The sequence below is a fragment of the Cololabis saira genome, chromosome 24 (genome assembly GCF_033807715.1).
Source record: "Cololabis saira isolate AMF1-May2022 chromosome 24, fColSai1.1, whole genome shotgun sequence".
Classification (NCBI taxonomy): Eukaryota; Metazoa; Chordata; class Actinopteri; order Beloniformes; family Belonidae; genus Cololabis; species Cololabis saira.
This window is the reverse complement of record NC_084610.1, coordinates 4,879,062-4,900,580: the sequence shown is the minus strand read 5'-3', so window position 1 is coordinate 4,900,580 and position 21,519 is coordinate 4,879,062. Positions and strand designations below refer to the sequence as shown.

General features: G+C 42.0%; 1 protein-coding gene across 1 annotated transcript in view; it reads left to right on the top strand.

Moving 5' to 3' along the window:
• Window positions 1-18,265, top strand: part of LOC133425206 (protein unc-80 homolog) — a 94,563-nt gene extending 76,298 nt beyond the window's left edge. The window contains exons 53-66 of the mRNA XM_061715921.1: window positions 2,657-2,780; window positions 2,867-2,992; window positions 4,712-4,835; window positions 4,909-5,115; window positions 5,195-5,379; window positions 6,417-6,582; window positions 6,682-6,861; window positions 6,943-7,090; window positions 9,653-9,709; window positions 11,619-11,700; window positions 12,844-12,949; window positions 14,125-14,145; window positions 14,354-14,538; window positions 16,164-18,265. Of these exons, the coding sequence (XP_061571905.1) occupies window positions 2,657-2,780; window positions 2,867-2,992; window positions 4,712-4,835; window positions 4,909-5,115; window positions 5,195-5,379; window positions 6,417-6,582; window positions 6,682-6,861; window positions 6,943-7,090; window positions 9,653-9,709; window positions 11,619-11,700; window positions 12,844-12,949; window positions 14,125-14,145; window positions 14,354-14,538; window positions 16,164-16,691 (2,239 nt within the window). The 3' untranslated portion in view covers window positions 16,692-18,265. The remainder of the gene's footprint in view (window positions 1-2,656; window positions 2,781-2,866; window positions 2,993-4,711; window positions 4,836-4,908; window positions 5,116-5,194; window positions 5,380-6,416; window positions 6,583-6,681; window positions 6,862-6,942; window positions 7,091-9,652; window positions 9,710-11,618; window positions 11,701-12,843; window positions 12,950-14,124; window positions 14,146-14,353; window positions 14,539-16,163) is intronic.
• The last annotated feature ends 3,254 nt before the right edge of the window (window positions 18,266-21,519 follow it).

Below are 21,519 nucleotides of genomic sequence, written 5' to 3'. Positions count from 1 at the left end.
TAAACCGTTACCACCGTTGAAACTGTTGATCTTTAGGGAAATGAACTTGAGCACCCAGCACGTCCACAAGGCAGCAACCGTTTGAAGTGGAGGTTTTGCTTATTCCAGCAAAGCAAAGCAGGCGTTAAACAGTGCGGCTTTACAGTAGAAGAGTCCAGGTGCTAGACCGAGCCGCGTGTAGCTCAGAGGGAACACTGGTCTCAGGTCTGCGTCTCCACCAGGACCCGTCGCTGCATCGCTGAGCTGGCTGTTTGTGAGCTTTGTATTCAGTGTCAACTTGGTATTTACTCAAATGGTAAAGGTGTGACCCCTGTTGGTGGAGGAGTGGGACAGCCGGCGGTAAGTGAGCAAATGGTTGTTTCTCTACTTTTGAATACAGTTGTGTGGAAAACTTAGAGCCTCCTTTTAATCCTATGCTCTTGTTTTCATTTATATACATTTATACTAAAAATAATCTGGTAATTTGAGTCTTACTGTTTGCAAATGCAGCCTCAGAGGAAAAACGATGAATAACTTTGTCTCTGTTTTATTGGACAGACAGGAAAGCTTAAAGGAAACTACACCTTTAACAGCAACAGTTTCCGGTATTTTAGTGAATTTTTCTTCACAGCATTTGCTTCGTACTTCTCTTAAAACCACGGCATTTCAAGCACGTTACAGAATAAACTTTTCCCAAACATTCAACTGGACTTTAAGGCCAAACTACTTTAACTTGGTCTCATTTGTCCACAGGACATTTTCCCAGAAGCCCCGTGGTTTTTCCAGATGTAGTTTCATGTTCTTTTAAGACAGAAGACACTTTTATCCTGGCAACTTCCTAACAAACTGTCTTTGTGCTCTGACAGATATATTTAACATGTTTTAACAGCTTTTAGGGTATATTTGGATTTCTCGGAGCATCAAATGATGATTAGCTAGCAGGGACTTAGCTGGGACGTCCACTTATGCACAATTTCGCAATTGGCTTTATTTATTTCCACTTATGATCTTTCTCATTATAGAATATTGTGCTTCAAACTGTTTATGTGCAGCAACTTCTTCTCAAAGACAGTTGCTTATGTCTTTCCCTTGTGGCAGTTTGTCAACACTAGGGGTGTAACAATATGTCGTGCCACGAAATTTTGCTATACAAAAATGTCACGATACGTGTCATGGAGGTGACAAACTGTATCGTGATATTGTATTATTAATATTAATAGCCTATATTGTGTTGACTAGTAACGCGCAGCGTATTGGTGCCGACCGCGCCTCGACCCGCGGACCAAAATCTTCCTCCACTCAGAAGAAACTAGTACCGTTTTGGTCCCGATCACGGGACTCTTGCAGGGTTTTGAGCTCTGAAATTTTACTTATGTAAGGCTGGTGTAGAGTTAAGCCTTACCTTATTAAATTAAACCTTTTTGGGGTGGTGAGTAGGATAAACACAGGGACAACTTCTGCTGAGTTCCAGTGTACTTTAATGTCCCTCAACAGTGTAGGATTTTAGAACATCAACACAGCACCTAGTGCCGTACTGTGGCGTATCATTCCACCCAAACTAAAACAGACTAATCACTACAGATAAACTGACTAGTGTCATTATAGTCCCTGATTTACATCAGAATATAAAGAATATATTTGTAAAATAATGAACCCTGAATTACCAAAATAACCTTCTTAACAAAAATAAATCTCCTCTTACACTTATAAGGTGAGCATGAATCAATCTTTTTTATGATGTAAAATTGTATGTATTTATTAATTTGATTTTAGTTGTTAAATTTCTGGAAAAGAAAATAGTCAAATCATACATGAGAGAAACTATTCAGTTTGTGGCAAAATATTTTTACTTGTATGAAACTGAAGATGCATAATGTAAACCTGACATTTACAGTTATAAAGCATTACAAACTGTAACAATAGGGCGAACGCACAGCATTGTTTTGTATTTTGTGTCTTTTTCCACACATTTGTTCCTCTTTCAAGGTTGTTAAAAAAATACTGCTATAATATCGTATCATATCGTTATCGTGACCTCAATATCGTGTATCGTACCGTATTGTGAGATTAGTGTATCGTTACACCCCTAGTCAACACACAAACCCGAGTGCTTCTAGCAAACTGCAACTCAGTCTGCTTTTTTGAGGTCTGCACACCTGAGGATGATCAGTGATTGACACTCAAATCCCATGAAAGCAGCAAAGCGGTACTTAGTTTTGCCCGCATAATTTTTTTTTTTCCCCTTTTGATTTCATTTTTGTTGGATAAATTAAAGCACAGTTAAAAAACAAGCATGCTGTTCATCTGAGGTTGCATTTGTCTGACATGAAGACCCTCTACAATCAGCAGGTTGTTGTTTTCACTCAGACAAACAGGATTAAAAGCGGGGCTGCCGTTGTACCGTTGGGTCCTTGACTATTTAAATATATCGTGACTGTGTTGTCTCGATGTTTCGTGTGTACGGTGATGTCGAGGTTTTGAAAGATGCATACGAATACTTACAAGTTTCTGCACATGATTTTATGGATTATATTCCACTTTTGAGCTGTTTTAAAAGATAAAGAAATAAGACAATGTCTACAGTATGTTATCACCAACTGAAGTGTAAAGGGAGTTTTGGTTTTTAATTGGTGTTTTCTTCTGTGGTTGGGGTGGTGTTGGGTGGTGTGGTCTCTAGGAGACAGGTGGAGTGGGAAGCAGCCAGCAACCTGATCGAGGGGATCTGCCTGACTCTGCAGCGCCAGCCAATCATCTCCTTCCTCCCGCACCTTCGCTCGCTGATCAACGTCTGCGTCAATCTGGTGCGGCAGCGCTCGGACGTAGAAGACGTGAGGTGATTGTCATCGTCGGTTATTCCTCAGGCGCTCAGTGTTTGTGTCGTCGTCAGGTGATGGGCGTGGTGGGGCCGTCCAGCGTGGCAGACGGGCTGCCTCTTCTCCACCTCAGCCCCTACCTCTCTCCTCCGCTTCCCTTCAGCACGGCCGTGGTCCGGCTGGTCGCGCTGCAGATCCAGGTGAGAATCGTTCCATTTATTTAAGATGGATTTTAGAATTTTTTTGAATTCATTAAAGGATAGTCCCTTGACATGTAACATCTCATTTTCAAGGGGGTCCCAAGAAAACATACAACATTACAATACATCACATTACAGTCTAGGACAGGGGTCGGCAACCCAAAATGTTTTAGAGCCATATTGGACCAAAAACATAAAAAACAAATATGTCTGGAGCCGCAAAATATGAAAAGTCTTGTATCAGCCTTAGAATGAAGACAACACATGCTGCATGTATTTATATTAGTTATAACTGGGGGAAGATTTTTTTCATTATGCACTTCGAGAAAAAAGTCGAAATGTCGAGAAAAAAGTTGAAATGTTGAGAAAAAAGTCGAAATTTTGAGAAAAAAAAGTTGAAATGTCAAGATTAATGTTGAAGTACATTTTTGAGAAAAAAGTCGAAATGTCGAGAAAAATGTCGAGAAATAAGTCAAAATTTCGAGAAAAAAGTTGAAATGTTGAGAAAAAAGTCAAAATTTCAAGAAAAAAGTCAATGTTCGAGATTAAAAAGGAAGAAAAAAGAGGGAAAAAAAAGGAAAAAAGAGAAGAAAAAAAGGAAAAAAAAAGAGAAAAAAAAGGTCAAACATTTTTGAAAAAGCTCCAGGAGCCACTAGGGCGGTGCTAAAGAGCTACATGTGGCTCTAGAGCCGCGGGTTGCCGACCCCTGGTCTAGACATGACATAAAACAAACACAGACATCTTGCTCACCCTCCCACACACAACCCCTACCCATATACATGTAAGTCTAGTTACAAAATAGACTAATTGGATAACCGGAACAATGAGATAAATATAACATAACAGAGAGAAAAATAAATAAATAGAAAAAAGGACAAAAAAATACATAAATAAATTAAAAACATAGGCAATATGTTTTAAGATGAGAGTATAATGACAACTTAAAACAATGAAAAGAGGTAATAGAACGCAAAAAGAGAGGAAGATTATTCCAATCTGATGGAGCTTTAAAATTATCTTTTACCAACCTCTTTTGAAATTCTAGGAACAAAGAAAAAAGGAAAATTCATATGTCTGAGTTATATGGAATCATGAGTTCTTTTAAATATGGAGGAAAGTGAAAATAAACACATTTAAAAAGGAAGTGAAGCCATTGAAATTGCCGTCTAGATTTGGGTTGCAACCAGTTCAATGAATCAAACATAAAACAATGATGTTCTGAAAGGACAACGTAACACAAATCTACATAATGAATTAAATAATACAGTCAGAGGTTTAAGATGGGTATCTGGAGTATTTTGATAAACAATATCTGCATAATCAACAAGTGGAGTTGAGAAATTAACCTTTTTCTGACAGGAAGTGTGAAACAGTTGATTGAATGGTAAAGTGAAGCGAGACAGCCATGTGCTTTTTTAACAGTATAATCAATGTGAGGTTTAAAGGTAAGTTCCGGGTCAATCCAAAGTCCAAGATATTTGAATGTGTCAACTTTATCAACAAAAGATCCATCGGAAAAATAAATATGAAAATCAGATGAACGGGATCGGAGGTGACGTGTACTGAAAACCAGCTACAGGACTTCTTTTTGTTCAATATGAGTTTGTTCTTACGGAACCAGTCTTGAACCATATTAAAATTAAGCTGTAAAGAGTTCTGGATGTGTGCAGAATGTCCCACATGCTGCAACTTTTATCCTTCTTTCTTCTGTCTTCTCAGGCTTTGAAGGATGACTTCCCTCTCAGTCATGTGATCTCACCTTTCACCAATCAGGAGAGGCGAGAAGGGATGCTGCTCAACTTGCTTATCCCCTTTGTGTTGACAGTGGGGTCTGGAAGCAAAGGTAGGAGGGCCGACCTTCTGCAGTTGGTTTAAAAACTGCAAAAATGAATGTTTTTTTATTTTTATTTTTGCAGACAGCCCCCATCTTGAGCCGCCGGAGATCTTCCTCCTCCTGCAGACCGTCATCAACATCCTGCTGCCTCCTCGGATCATCTCCACCTCCCGCACCAAGAACTTCATGCTGGACGCCTCTCCGGCTCACTGCTCCACACCTGGAGACGCGGGGAAGGATTTACGTCGAGAGGGGTTAGCAGAGTCCACAAGCCAGGCTGCTTATCTTGGTACGAAGAAGCCGCGGCTGCGTTTTATGACTCTCTCCGGGTTCCTGCTTGTTTGGGGTCTCACCGTCTTCTCTCCCAGCTCTGAAGGTGGTGTTGGTTTGCTTCGAGCGCTCCCTGGGGAACCAGTGGTATCGGCTGAGCCTGCAGGTGAAGGAGATGGCTCTGAGGAAGGTGGGCGGCCTGGCCTTCTGGGACTTCATAGACTTCATCGTCCGAACCCGGATCCCCATCTTTGTCCTGCTGAGACCCTTCATACAGTGCAAGGTAAATGGCCGGTTTTATCTTTCGTTTTCTCTTACAACTTTTCCTTTAAAGGAGGCCACGTTATGAAAATTAACATCTTCTGTGTTGGAGTGAATTTCCCCGGGTGTTGGAGGTCTTAGCCGACCTCAGTCTGAAAATGGTTCGTTTAATTAGCCGTTCAGATCTTCAGGGTGTCGTGACATCACTGACCCACATCAGAGTACAATTATCTCAGCTTTCCCATCTTTAGTCCCACCTGGTTTCTCATCTTCCTACATGTTCTGTACCTCAGTGTAAATTGTAAAAAAAAAAAAAAAAGTGGGGGTTGGGTTTAAGATGCAGACTCCACCTTCTAAAACCATCTGCAGTGAGCAGTAGTCCAAAGACATGGGTTAAAGGGAGGATTTTTTTATGTTTTATTGTTTGTGTAATTTGCATATTATTTAAGTTACACTGTCTAGTAATACCACTGCTGACCACACAGGGGCATTTAGGTCTGTAGTATTGATGCAGGAGCCGCTAACAATACAGGACTGTCTCAGAAAATTTGAATATTGTGATAAAGTCCTTTATTTTCTTAATGCAAAATTGTCATACATTCTGGATTCATTACAAATCAACTGAAATATTGCAAGCCTTTTATTATTTTATATTGCTGATCATGGCTTACAGCTTAAGAAAACTAAAATATCCTATCTCAAAAAATTTGAATATTCTGGGAATCTTAATCTTAAACTGTAAACCATAATCAGCAATATTAAAATAATAAAAGGCTTGCAATATTTCAGTTGATTTGTAATGAATGTATGACATTTTTGTTTTTTTAATTGCATTACAGAAAATGAAGAACTTTATCACAATATTCTAATTTTCTGAGACAGTCCTGTAATGTGCTAATGAGTGAGGATGGTCCGGCATGTCTTGTAGTACCACTTTGTCCCAGTAGAGTTACTGCTTTTATGTGGTCAGAACTGGTATTAGTGGCTTTAAATCTTCAGGGGATTGTGGCTTATTTTTCTCTTTTGAGAGTTTTGTGTGTGTTTTTCTTTATTTTCCAGCTGCTGACCCAGCCAGCTGACTCCCAGGAGGAGATTACAGCGCGCCACCACATCGCCGACCAGCTGGAGCGACGCTTCATCCCCAGACCGCTCTGCAAGAGCTCCCTGTTTGCAGAATTCAACAACGAACTGAAGATCCTCAAGGAGGCTGTGCACAGCGGCTCTGGTCAGATGTGCCGTAAATCCCACAATCAATTGTTGTTCATCCCAGTTTCTCTTCTATTTACGGCCGTCTTATCGTGTTGAAATTGCTGCCATACAACAGCGTACCAGGGCAAGACGTCCATCAGCACGGTGGGCACGTCCACATCAGCTTATCGCCTCAGTCTGGCCACCATGTCCCGCTCCAACACGGGTACCGGCACGGTGTGGGAGCAGGACAGCCAACCGTCACGGCAGCCATCGCAGGACACCCTCAGCCGCACCGACGAGGACGACGAAGAGAGTCAGGAGCATTTCCCTTTTTATTCTCTGCTCCATCTCATTTTTCATTCCAACTCACTCTCCTCCTCTCTGTCCAAACTAGACGACTCCATGAGTATTCCCAGCATCGTGAGCGAACACGAGGCCTTCATTCCCAGGGTGTCGTCGCAGCGGCGTTTCTCCAGCCACGTCACCAGCTCGGCCGCCTTGCAGCCGGAGATTCCCCGCATCACCATGCTGCCCAGCCAAAGGTGACATCGCCAATGCAACCCTGTTGACGTTGTTGCAGTTAGTTTAGGTGTGCACAGATACGCCGGAGGAACACCTCTGAATCGAGTAGACAGTGACCGCAACCAACAAATATTGACTTTTGGGTCAATCTAAGGATCCTTGTTTAACTATGTGTTGACTAAAATGTGTTAACAATACTGGCTATACCAGGGGTCGGCAACCAAAAATGTTGAAATATATTGGACCAAAAACCAATGTCTGGAGCCGCAAAAAATGAAAAGTTTTGTATAAGCCTTAGAATGAAGACAACACATGCTGCATGTATCTATGTTAGTTATAACTGGGGGAAGATTTTTTTTTTTTCATTATGCACTTCGAGAAAAAAGTCGAAATGTTGAGAAAAAAGTCGAAATGTTGAGGAAATTGTCAAAATTTCATGAAAAAAGTCGAAATGTTGAGAAAAAAGTCGAAATGTTGAGAAAAAAGTCGAAATGTCAAGAAAAAAGTCAAAATGTCGAGAAAAAAGTCGAAATGTCGAGAAGAAAGTCCAAATGTTGAGAAAAGTCAAAATTTCGAGAAAAAATCAAAATGTTGAGAAAAAAGTCGAAATTTCAAGGAAATTGTCAAAATTTTGTGAAAAAAGTTGAAATGTTGGGAAAAAAGTCAAAATTTTGAGAAAAAAGTTGAAATGTCGAGATTAAAAAGGAAAAGAAAAAGGAAGAAAAAAAAGAAAAAGAAGAATTAAAGCTGCAAGCAGCGATGAACGGGCCCTCGCACTCACGGCCACCGCCCCCCATAAGCATATCAGAAATGACACCACCCACGACTTCCTATGTCAAACCATTCAAAAGTTATAGCAGAAAAAAGGGAAAACCAATCAGAAGAAGGGGCGGGGCTAATTCAGGCCAATGAAGGTCAAGGACTCAATACAGAATCTGATGACACCACCCACGACTCTCTATGTCAAACCATTCAAAAGTTATAGCAGAAAATCAGGACAACCAATCAGAAGAGGGGGCGGGGCTAATTAAGGCCAAAGAAGCTCAAGGACTCATTACAGAGTCCCATGACACCACCCACGACTCTCTATGTCAAAACAATCAAATGTTATAGCAGGGAATAGGGACAACCAATCAGAAGAAGGGGCGGGGCCAATTTTCACCAATTATGGTCAAGAACTCAATACCGAGTCCGATGACACCACCCAGGACTCTTTATGTCAAACCATTCAAAAGTTATGGCAGAGAAAAGTATTCTAGGGGGCGCTGTTGAGCCGTTAGGCCATGCCCATTAATGCAAACCATGAAATATCAAAATTATCGCCAGGTCTGCCTTGCATGCAAAATTTGGTGACTTTTGGAGAACTATCAAATATGGACCAATCAGATGAAGGGGAGGCGCGCTTTTTGGCGTCTAGCGTCGACACGGTAACACTTTTGAAATAGAAAAGTAATGCGCGGAGTCGCAAGATGGAGACGCACATTTTGATGTATAACACACTTGGGAGCACGTTACGGTTCGGGCCGTATTAACTGCCGAAGGAATGGCATAGATTTCGCCAAAATGACACGACTAATTCAAAATGGCCGACATCCTGTTCAGTTTCGGGCATGACGCCAAGAGACTTTTCTTTAAGTTGCGACATGATACAGGTGTGTACCGATTTTCGTGCATGTACGTCAAACCGTATCGTGGGGCTTGAGGCACAAAGTTTTCCGGGGGGCGCTGTTGAGCCATTTTGCCACGCCCATTAATGCAAACCATTAAATATCAAATTTTTCGCCAGCCCTGACTTGCATGCAAGATTTGGTGACTTTTTGGGCACGTTTAGGGGGGCAAAAAGGCCCTCCTTTCGTCAGAAGAAAGAAAAAAGAAAGAAAAAAAAAATTCCTACAGATACAATAGGGCTTTCGCACTGAAGGTGCTCGGGCCCTAAACAAAGAAGAAAAACCAAAAATAGGAAAAAAAGAAAAAAAGGAAGAAAAAAAGGTCAAACATTTTTGAAAAAGCTGTGACTACTGGCTCCGCCGCCCTAGTGGCTCAAGAGCCGCATGCGGCTCTAGAGCCGCAGGTTGAAGACCCCTGGGCTAGACGTTAATACAGGTTATATTTCCATATATGTAGTGGTTTAAGTCTATTGTTTAGGACAATATGATTGTTCCCAAGGCAACAGGAAGTCTCATAGTAGGCTATACAACGCAGCGTTAATAGTTTGGAGAAGTGTGTCTTTGATCTAAGCTTCTATCATTACCAGCGGAGGTAAGACTCAAGTTTTTTTGTGTAAGTGTTGGTTTGTTTATGCACCATGAAGAGGTGATACTTTAAAAGGGATCCAACCAGTCACATCACACAACCACAGTCATATTTTTCTGTGTATATCTCTGTATAAACGTCCGTATTCAGCGCAGCATAGTGACGTAGCTAAGACTGTATCTTGGTATGACGCAGTGGTTAGACGTAGTGAGGACGAACGCCCTGGCTTTCCCCCCCTAATAAGGGAGGGGCTCAGGTTGGCGGAGGATTTCCACTAACGTCCCTGAACTCCCGTTCTCCCCCTTCCCTTCGACCCCCCCTTTTTACAGCGAACCCAATGTGCTAGATGAGTCCCAGGGCCTTCTGCAGGAGGGTAACCTCTCTAGGTACAGTGGGCCTCTGTGTGTGTGTGTCCCGTTGGTGCATTCTTGCATCTGTCCACCACTGGGAGGGGCATCGCCTCTGGACGGCCTCCTCTACTGGCCGTCGATCACTCATCCACATCCAATCCAATCGCTCTGCCCCTACTTTCCTCTCTCCTATCGCCTTCTGTGTGGGTCCAGTGTGCCTTGTATCTAGGGGTGTAACAATATATCGTGCCACGACATTTCGCGATACAAAAATGTCACGATACGTGTCGTGGAGGTGACAAACTGTATCGCGATATTGGATTATTAATATTAATCTATTGTGTTGACTAATAACGCGCAGCATATTGGTGCCGACCGCGCCTCGACCCGCGGACCAAAATCTTACTACGCTCAGAAGAAACTAGTACCGTTTTGGTCCCGATCACGGGACTCTTGCAGGGTTTTGAGCTCTGAACCTTTACTTATGTAAGGCTGGTGTAGAGTTAAGCCTTATCTTATTAAATTAAACCTTTTTGGGGTCGTGATTAGGATAAACATGGGGAAACTTCTGCTGAGTTCCAGTGTACTTTAATGTCCCTCAACAGTGTAGGATTTTAGAACATCAACACAGCACCTAGTGCCGTACTGTGGCGTATCACTCCGCCCAATCTAAAACAGACTAATCACTACAGATAAACTGACTAGTGTCATTATAGTCCCTGATTTACATCAGAATATAAAGAATATATTTATAAAATAATGAACCCTGAATTACCAAAATAACCTTCTTAACAAAAATAAATCTCCTCTTACACTTATAAGGTGAGCATGAATCAATCTGTTTTATGATATAAAATTACTTTTATTTATTTATTTAATTTTAGTTGTTAAATTTCTGGAAAAGAAAAAAGTCAAATCATACATGAGAGAAACTATTCAGTTTGTGGCAAAATATTTTTACTTGTATTTTTACTTGTATGAAACTGAAGATACATAATGCAAACCTGACATTTACTTTTAGTTCAGTTCACTTTCTCTTTCAAACTTAAACAGTTATAAAGCATTACAAACTGTAACAATAGGGCAAACGCACAGTATTGTTTTGTATTTTGTGTCTTTCAAATAAAAGACCATTTTTTCCAGTCATATGTTCCTCATGCAAGGTTGTTAAAAAAATACTGCTATAATATCGTATCGTTATCGTGACCTCAATATCGTGTATCGTACCGTATCGTGAGATTAGTGTATCGTTACACCCTTACTTGTATCCGTCCCCTAACTCCCACCCCTCTCTCCTCCTCTTGAGCGCCACACTGACCCTCATCTTCTCAGCTCATCCGCTGTGCTGTCCTAACCTGGAGCCTCCTCCCTGAAAGGCCTAGCTAAAGAGGGGAGCTCCCCCCCAGGGAGCTCTCGCCTCCGTTCCTCTTGTCTGCCGTGGGTCTTTAGGTTGATGTGCCATCACCAAAGTCAGCCTCTCTCCCATCGGTACCATGGTGTCTCATACTGTTTACATGTCTATCAGGCTTCTCGCTGATCAAATTGGGCGTCCCGAATGTGGATACCAATCTGTCGGGGCAAGGGGGAACTGGGGTGGCAACCGTAGCGCAAAGACTCCGACATTTAATCTGGTGTAGTTCTTTCTCCTCTACATTAATGTACCGTAAGCAAAAACCAGAGTGTAATTTGTCAGCGTTGCTGCTCCAGCCCTCACTGTCCTCTGGTGTGTTTTCAGTGTTTAACTCATGGCAGCACCTTGTTTTCTGTCACTGGGCGTCTCGTAGCATACCGTGTGTGTTGTGCAGTCAGTGAATGAGTAGAGTAGCGGAGACCTTTCTGTTGTAGTCGGCGGTGGCTTCAGCCAACGATGGCAACTGGGGATGAGGTGGGGCTGGGGTTACATTTGTGTTTTGTGTGTGTGTGCGCATCTGTCTGACTGACACAGGGTTGCCAGCGTGCAGAGCGAGCCGGGCCAGCAGAACATCCTGATCCAGCCTCCTTTAGGACGGAAGAGAGGACTCAGACAGGTGTGGACTTCACCTCTTCTTCTTTTTTCATGTGTTTTGTGAAAATTCTTCTGAAGTCTGAACATCTGAGGGAAGTGGGGGCTTCCATGTTTATAGTTTAGAGCAGGGATTGTCAACCGGTGGTCTGCGGCCCTCTGGTGGTCAGTGGCAGTATTGCAGGTGGTCCGTGAAATTGTAAATGGAAAACAATAATTTAAAAAAAAAAAAATATTTATTCTTTAGACTCAATTTATTTTCCATTTACTATTCATTTTTGTGAATAATTTACCCATCCAAATTATGTCAAATTAGTGGGAGTGAACTTTGTAATATTATAAGCCCTCTTGGCTTCTTATTGTTAATTTTTCATTGACTGTTTTTTGTTTGTTTTTTTATAGCAAAATGTTTTATAGCAAATAAAAATATACACTGATGCAAATAAATAGCCTATATAGGCCCATACTCTTATTTAAAAGCAAGGTGCAAGATAAAACAAACGTCCCAAAGTTGCTTCTTGGTTATAATGGTGGTCCCTGGGACAAAACCAGTTGAAAACCTCTGGTTTAGATAATCCAGTTAGTGCAAAACGTTTTACATACAGTAGCTACGTAAGTGAATACCCTGCAGGGGACCCCAGTTTCACCTGAGAATGGGAGCTGACATTCTTTGACGTTTTTATATAAAGGTAACTATATTGTATTTCAAAGTAAAGGTGCGTTGATTGCAATTTTCTTTCTAAAATCTATAATAGACTGAATATAGGGATGCCTTCAGTGAGTGAAAGGAAGCAGAGGCTGCAGGGTTTGTGCTCTGCTAGCTGTATTTCTAACCTTGGAAAGTATTGATCCCCAATCCCGTCCCACGGTGAAGTGTCCTTGGGCAGGATCCTGAACCCCACATTGATCCCACCCACGAAGGGGTCACAAGCCAGTGTTGTCACTGTGCATGGATGCATGGGGAGGGCTGTGTGAGGAGATTCATCAGACATGAAGCTTATACCAAATCAATATGCAGAGCACAACATCTTCTGTCGCCGTCATCCTCCTTTAAGTACTGGATGAGAATTTTTGTCACAAACGTTTTTCTTCTGTTTCTTCTACTTATTTAAAAATTACTTGCTGTCAGATCTTAACCTGATTGTATCTAAATGTGGCTTCCCTGCAGTTGCGACGCCCCCTGCTGTCCATTCCAAAGACTGAACCTCGCGGCCGGTCCGGAGCGAGACTCTCCACGACTCGCAGGAGCGTCCAACCCAAGAACAAGCCGCTGGGTAACGCTTCATATGCTGTCATCTGTGGCACTCACTTAAAAAAAACAGCAACAGACCACGTTACGATTTAAACAAGCATCCAAATAAATACTACACAAAAATAAATCCACTTTACAACTCGTGTGTTATTGATGTTGCCGAGATCTAGTATGCAGTATGCAAACAAAAACTCCCATGGCTGCAGTATAGTTGCCGTCATGGTGGCTACATATTCTACATACTAAGAATCACCTCAACACCAGTATGCAGTACATACTTTAAAATGCATTTTATTAGCACTACATCAGGGCTTTTAAATGAACCATTGTTTTGAGAATTTTTTTTAACATTTACAGGACTGTCTCAGAAAATTAGAATATTGTGATAAAGTTCTTTAATTTCTGTAATGCAATTAAAAAAAATGTCATACATTCTGGATTCATTACAAATCAACTGAAATATTGCAAGCCTTTTATTATTTTAATATTGCTGATTATGGTTTACAGTTTAAGATTAAGATTCCCAGAATATTCTAATGTTTTGAGATAGGATATTTGAGTTTTCTTAAGCTGTAAGCCATGATCAGCAATATTAAAATAATAAAAGGCTTGCAATATTTCAGTTGATTTGTAATGAATCCAGAATGTATGACATTTTTGTTTTTGTAATTGCATTACAGAAAATCACAATATTCTAATTTTCTGAGACAGTCCTGTATGTCTGTCAGAAATTGTATCATGATTACATGTTAAAGTACACATGAGCCAGTACGGAGGTAAGAATCAATTGATGGCAAAAAAAAGGTATTCCGTATATTAAGTTAGTTATACAGTATGACGACATTTTTGGGGTAGATAATATTTCTGAAGCGAGAACTGAAGCCAACCCCGTGTCATGATACCTCCTCCACAGGTCTGCATGTCAAACATCTCTGTGGTCCTTTGAGGCTCCACAGCTTCAACCATCTTTGCATCATGTGTTTGGAAATGCCCTTATGTTTCTATCACTTATTGAAACCCTGGAGGTGTCTTTTCTGCCCTGGTGAGGCAGTGTGGATTAAATGTGATTCATACGGACGCGTCCATCCCATTCAGATCCTCTGTGTCTGTTCCAGTGTTGTTTCTTGTACCACCTTGTCTCCAGACTGACTGTTGTCACTCTGCTCTGTCTCACGCCTTATGTATCGAAAAATAAAGAAACTTTATTGGACTGTGAAGGTGAGACTCAACCGTTAACCCATCCTCTCCACCCTGCAACGGCCCGCCCCCTCATATCTGCAACCTCACCCGATAGGGCGTTCTGCATGCCTGTCTTGCCTCCCCTCCCAGTCCCCCCCCCCGTCCCCACCTCCATTCTCTTTTGGTGATGCGTTGGCCGGCGTCGCCCCTCTCTTTTGACGATGCGCTCGTGCATGTGTGCCCACAGCCCACGGGGACCAGAAGAGGTCGGTCACCTTCACGGAGAACCAAGGCCAGACCCCCGGCGCCGCGGAGCGTCCGGCTGAGACCAGGAGGTCCAGTCCTGCTGCTTCCAACGCGCCCACTCTGGAGGTTCCTCCGGCCGCGTCGGCCACGGTCACCGCCGACCTGCACAGACCTACGAACACACAGGTAGGAGCACACCTGGGACGGATTTAAGGCTGAATTAAGGTTCTGCGTTAAACCAACGCAGAGCACACGCCGTTGCCATGACGCCGTCGTGAACCCTCCAGACTTCTCCGTCACTGCATTTTGCCGCGGTGCAATACCCCCCACGAACGCTAGGGGGTGCGATCTTTTCCTGAATGATTTATCCGACTTTTTCCGGTCACAGTGAATCAAAGAGATAAGGACAATTATTGTGCGAAAAACAAAAACAAAAACAAAAAAAAATCACACACACACGAAGAAAAGAGCGCTGGAAGTTCACGACTGCTTCACGAACCGGAACCGGAAATGTGTTGCTACCAATCGAACCAATCACAGCCATGTCGGTCTGCGTTGGGTCTGCGACCTCTCGACACGTAGTTACAATTTCTGGGAGGTGCACGGCGTGGCGTGTGGCGTGGGGTGTACGGCGTGGGATGCGCGGCGTGGGGTGCGTGACGCAGCGCAACCTGCGGCGTAGGCTCAGCGTCGATTTGTTGCAGAACCATAATCCAGCCTTAACACATAGATTAACCTCGTCTTGTTGTCAGTATTTAAAGAGGGGGGCAGAGACAAGCTTGTGATTGGCTGCTGCTTTGCTCACAGGGTCGGAGCCAAGCAGCAGCCAATGACTGATTTTGCTCCTATCGGACTCTTTTTGTTAAATTTGTGAAGCAAAAACAGGCCAGCACGCAGCTCCCGAGGCTCCGGCCTGCAAACATGCACAAAACAGAAAAAAAAGGGGGCCAGCACAAGAAACTACAGGAACGATGGACAAAAATGATAGCTATGAGATACTTAAAATGGAAATGGAGAAGAGAGGAAGGGAAGAGGAGAAGAGAAGAAGGGTGAGAAGCACCGCCCAGTGGATCATGTCGGTGCCCCCCTGCAGCATAGGCCTATAGCAGCATATCTACCATGAAGCTATGTTTGAGACTAACTATTGTAGTCTTGTTCTATAGCTGCAACTATGACTACTGACTCTAACACACTAGAGTTGACACTACCTAGAGATTTACCAACACCAGCTAGAGGTTTACTAAACACTACTTAGAGATTTACCAACACCAGCTAGAGGTTTACTAAAAACTAACTATAGGCTTTACTAAACAGAAAGGTTTTAAGTTTAGTTTTAAAGGTGGAGGTGGTGTCAGCCTCCTTAACCCAGATTGGAAGTTGGTTCCATAGTAACGGTGCCTGATAGCAGAACGCCCGCCCTCCAAATCTACATTTGGATACTCTAGGAACGACGAGTAAACCTGCACTCTGAGAACGAAGAGCTCTGCCAGGAACATAAGGCACTATCAGGTCTTGCAAATATTGCGGAGCTAAGGAGTGTTGCAGAATTTATTTCCAGATCACGCTGCACAATACTTACAAACTTGCTCGGACATTTTCTTTTTTGTTTGAAGTGGGGAAGAAATTGTGTCAGTTAATCTGAGTTTCCCTTCGTTTAGGATCCACTACGATCAGATTATTTTTCAGGCAAAAAGATGCAGGATTAATGGGTGGGGGGCTACATTTTCCACAGGACTGTAACTATTATGTCATTTGTGTGGACTGTATCCATGGCAACCTGAACTGCAGGAACACGGTGTGTTTTTCCCCAGGTTTCCTCTGCGATGAGCAGCAAGGAGAAGAGAGAGCAGTGGGGGCTCCGCAGCAGCCTCTCCCCCCCTCCATCCTTCTCCCGGGCCTCCACCCCGACACCCCCGTCCCGGACCTGCTCCCCGCTGCCCCTGTCCCGGGCCTGCTCCCCCCTCCCTCTGTCCCGCACCTGCTCCCCAGCCCCTCCTCCACTCCCGGTGCTGAGCACCGCACCCTCCCCTGGTCCCCCGCCGCCCCCACCACCACCACCGCCGCCCACGGCCCCGTTCCTCCCCCCACCACCTTCAGGGCCCTCGCGGATCAGAGAGAGCCCCGGGGACGAGGACACCACGGCGCTGCTGCCGCGCAGCGACACCCTGCTGCAGCTCAGCGAGGACGACGGCACCGAGAACCCGCTCCTCACCCCGCTGCTGGCCCCGCCCTCGCCCCGCAGGTCACCCTCCCGCAGGTCACCCTCCCGCAGGTCGCCCCGCCGCTCCCCTCTGCCCTTCTCCCCCGTCGACCTGGACTTGGACGAGTCCCACGTGTGAGGAGGACTCTAGATTTGCACCAGTGACAGTCTAAAATGTATTTGACATGTACGACCAAGAGAAGCGTGGTATTTGTGACGGGAAAGCCAGACCCCTCCCTCTCAGTTTTGTCCCAGACTGAACCCAGCTCCTTTTTCATCTTTTCATTATTGGATATGAACATAAAAACCTCTCTGTCCGTCCTGGAGCTCGGAGCTGAAGCCCAGCAGCCGTCCACCTCATCCCTCATCCGGTCCTTAGTTCAGATGTTGGATATTTTAAATCTAATGAGATCAGAGATTTATTTTTAGTTATATAACATTAGTAAAGAGAAAATATTAAGAGTCAAATTATTTAACTACCAGTGCTTTTAATTAAATATACAATAGATGTTTATACTGAATAGGAAGATGCTATAACTTGTACAGTTCTGCAAATATCCTGAGAGCCATTCTAAAGTTAAAGTGGGCGACTTTGCACCATATTTATTTAATTAATTCTATTAAAAGGATTAAAGTATAACTTATATGCATACATATATATATATGGATATATATATAAAACAGTTATATGTATTTAAAGATGTGTTATCTCACTGTTTAAAATCTTTATAGAACAAGTAAAACTTATTTGTAAAAATATGCATTTCCACAAATCAACATCCTGATTTAGGACCTTAAAGCCGCTCTGTGTAGCAGCACCACTTCTGTCAGGCGGCAACAAGTCTGCTTGTTTCTACTTGTTCGTTCCAACGGGACGCAGACTCAGTTCCTCCGTCGGTTGCATTAACTTTTTGCAACCGTAGTTCCGCCCCTGTTCTATCGTTCTGCAGTGCCAGTTAGAATGACGCTCATTCAACTCCTCGTTATACCTCTGTTTCTATCTCCCAATGTGGTAAAGAAGGGGAATAGCCAGGAAACACGGCAGGGAAAATGCACAAAAGAGAAAGAACGGACTGTAAATTGGGGATACTGACAATACTGGGTTAATGAGTCGGCCACGTCTTGGGAAACCACTTATCCATCACTTGGTTGTAACTTGTAACCAGCGATTGACACGTAAACCTTTTTGCCATACTGTGTGGACAGAAGTGGTATTTTTACATAGAGTGGCTTTTATTTAAAAAAAAAAAAGATCAAATCAGCCCGTTTCAGTCAAAGAATAATATTACTTTTGAATGTATTTAAACTTAAAACTACTCAAACTGAATGAAACTAAGAGAATATTGCTGATTTGTATGTCCTCTGGGTTTAGTGCTGCTGTAATGTTTGTTGTGCTGCTGTGTTTCTGATCAGATTTTATTTGTGACCAAAGACTGTATTTCTCTACCATGTTTAATCAATCAACAGTTTATATATACAATATATATAAATGATGATGATTGATTCATTTAATACTACAGCTCACCACCTCTTGTTGTTGCTGTCTGCTATTGTTTTCATAAGTTTGGAGCAAAAAGGACTCCCGGGTGACGTGACTGTGATGACACGATGCAGTAGGAGGTCCGACCTCGTTCCATGCCTTAAAATAGCAAATGTTCTGTTGACATCAACACGTCTTTGCAAATCAAATAATTTATTCCAGAGAGAAATCTCAGACCTTAAAGTACACCTGCATGTCCACGACGCGTTCAAGAGCTTCTGAGCACTGTGGAGAACGTTGTTGTAGAAGACTGAAAGTTGTAGATGCGAGGCTGCGACGATTTACATTTAAATCTCATTCTGCTACATTTATAGTACAGAAGTGAACGGTAGAGATGATACGTGCCATATTCCCAGCCAACGCACTGTGAGTGGTCAATAGCTGCTTCTCCCATTTTAAAAGTTTTCTTTCAAGTTGTAAAAAATGTTGCAGTACCGATTCTGACCACATGGGGGCGCGTAACTGCGTTGACTACAGAACCTCTGACAAAACCGTGCGAGTGGGGATGCTCCAGAATGTCTTGTAATACCACTTTAGCCCACTAGAGGTGGGATGATATATAATATATAGAGGTATAGATATATATACTGTAGATATAGAGGATGATATTAACGTTCTTGTGAAATGCAGCCCCCATGTGGTCAAGAGTGGTATTGTTACTTAACGTGTCTTTAATGTTTAGGGAAGAAGTGTTCAGAGATTATCAAAGAAAGAAATAAAATTGTATTTATTAAAATAAATGTGACAACTGGAATAGACTCCAGAAGACCCCCATGACCCTAAACAGGAATAAATGGATATAAATGAATGAATATCTGGCTTATTTGAGATCCAAGTATCTCTATTTTTGCCAATCGGAGACAGTATTTGTGCTCAAATTAGTTTTCCAAAATGTAAAACAAGTCAACCACGTCACACAAGGAAGAATCGGCATCTTTAGTCGCGGTTGTGGGACTGTTGTATCCCTTTAAATGTGTCAATGTGTGTTTTCTTTGTGCAAATGTGGAATTAATCTGGAGTCTATCTAAATAAATGTATATTGTTTACAATGTTTGTTGTGGAAAAACCCATCAAATGCTCTTTAATGTGTTCTTTCCAACTAGGTGAATAACTGGACCGAAACAGTGGATTTAATTAAACAGCTGCATGCAAAAGGGTCAGAACATACATCAGGCGTCCTGATGCAGAATGACAATGAAAGAGAGGGAGCATGATGATTTTAAAGCACAAAGGATGATTCATTCTTACGATTCGAGTAGACAAAAACATCTTTAAGGTCAGTGTTAATCTTTTTTTAGCAGACTACCAGTCTGTACACAAGGCTGCTGTTTTGCTGCTCTCAGCAGTTTGGGTTTAATCAAGTAGCCAAGGCGGAATTTTCCATCACAATGTTTTCCGGCTTTCCGTCCATTTCAGATGCAGAGACCACAGTTGAGTGGGGAGCAAGGACTGGTAGGTGGAGCTCTGGTAGGACCAGAAGCACTTGAGACATTTAAGCAGTACTGGAGTTGTAAAACTGCCATCCCCCCTTTCCATGCCTTATGTCATTTCATCAATGAATGTGGTTTTACTGCTATTTCAACATTTAGAGTCATCACCAGAAAAATAACACCAGAAAAATAACTTATTTGACAATTTTCACTGGAAATAAGTAGAGAAATCTGCCAGTGGGACATTTATCTTCTTATTACAAGCAAAACAATTGTTCCACTGGCAGATATTTCTACTTATTTTAAGTGAAAATCTACTTGAAACAGGTGAAAATTGTTGTTTTTTTTCCAGTGATGAGTCTTGTTTTAAGTGTAATTTTTTTTTACTAAAATGAGACATTTTAACTAGAAATAAGACAAATATTCTTGTTAAGATTTTGAGTTTTTGCAGTGATCCATTTTACTTATCCTTTGAAGGACAGAGTCATATTGATAAGTTCAGAAAAGTGTTTTTTATTGTTGTGTTTTGATGTATTTGATGTAAGCCCAGTGGATATTTAAAGCTTACAGAAGGCTGCATTTAACTGCTGCTATGTCATTCCTGCAGTATTTCTGCAGGTGTTTTGGTCACTGCTATTATTTGTAATATATTATATTATTTGTAATCAGCACAAATTATCTGTCCCCATATGATAAAATCCACCATCCCCCCCCTGATTTTTTTTTTTACAACTCGAGACCAGGCTTGACTGTAATTGCTCCAGAAGTACCAGGTCTGAAAATGATGCTTGTTTTTGAGAAAAGTGGGTGTTAGTTGTCGGCTTATGTGTAAAGAATGGAGAAGATGCCAGATGCCGCGTGGAATCGGGCTGGAGGTCTTTACAGCTCGTCAGGTGGAGAGTTGACTTGGTGCCAAGTCGGCGCAGTGACAGGTGAGATTCATTTCACGGGGGGGTAATTAAGACGGATAATGTTTTCATGCAAGTCTAAATGCTTCCAGGAGCTGAGAGTTAACGTATCGGCCTATTTGATCATCGTGAAATGTGAGCACTTCCATAAAAGCAAATGTTTTTTGGCAGTTTAATGGTCCGGAACATTTATACGTGTGTAAACAGGACATCAGCAAAGATCTTAGAGGAGTGTAGCACCCTATAATGTAATAATTTCCTGTAAATGTAATAAAATTTGCACTAAACTCAATCGAAAATGTAATAAAACCCAATAATGTAATAACTTCACCAATAATGTAATAAAATATCCTAACAGATATTGTAATAACATTTTTACCGATAATGTAATACTTTGTTACGTTATTGGGAATTTATTACACGGTACTCAAAGTCTGCAATTTAACCCAATAGTCATTCTGGTGTTTCAAATCCAGCGTATATAACATTCTTAGATACTTAAAACACAAAATGTAGAACTCTGGATTGAAAATGAATATATACATGACATTATTTGTCAAGTATTACATTATCAGTTTTGGAAGAAAAAAAAAGAAAAAAGACCCACCTGAAAATGTAATAAATTCCCAATAATGTAATAAGGTATTACATTATTGGTAAAAATGTTATTACAATATCCGTCAGGATATTTTATTACATTATTGGTAAAGTTATTACATTATTGGATTTTATTACATTTTCGATTGAGTTAAGTGCAAATTTTATTACATTTTTATTACATATAGGGTGCTACAAGGAGCAGTAGCTTCTACCCAACAATCTGGAAAAGGATACAGTAATTTCTGAACGATCTGGAATCCACAATTCTACGTTGAGAGATGATTCGCAAGGATGAAACATTCAAGACAGTTTATGATCATTCCAGTACTGGACGTCGGGGCAAATTCACTCAGGTCAGGCTGTCCAAGGCTCAGGAAACGCGATAAATCAGACTCTGCAGTCCCAAGTTAGTAAGATGAATGTTAATGTTTGTGGCAACCCAGTGATGGTCCAGACTTCCACAGCAAACTCAATTTCTTTTTATTTTTG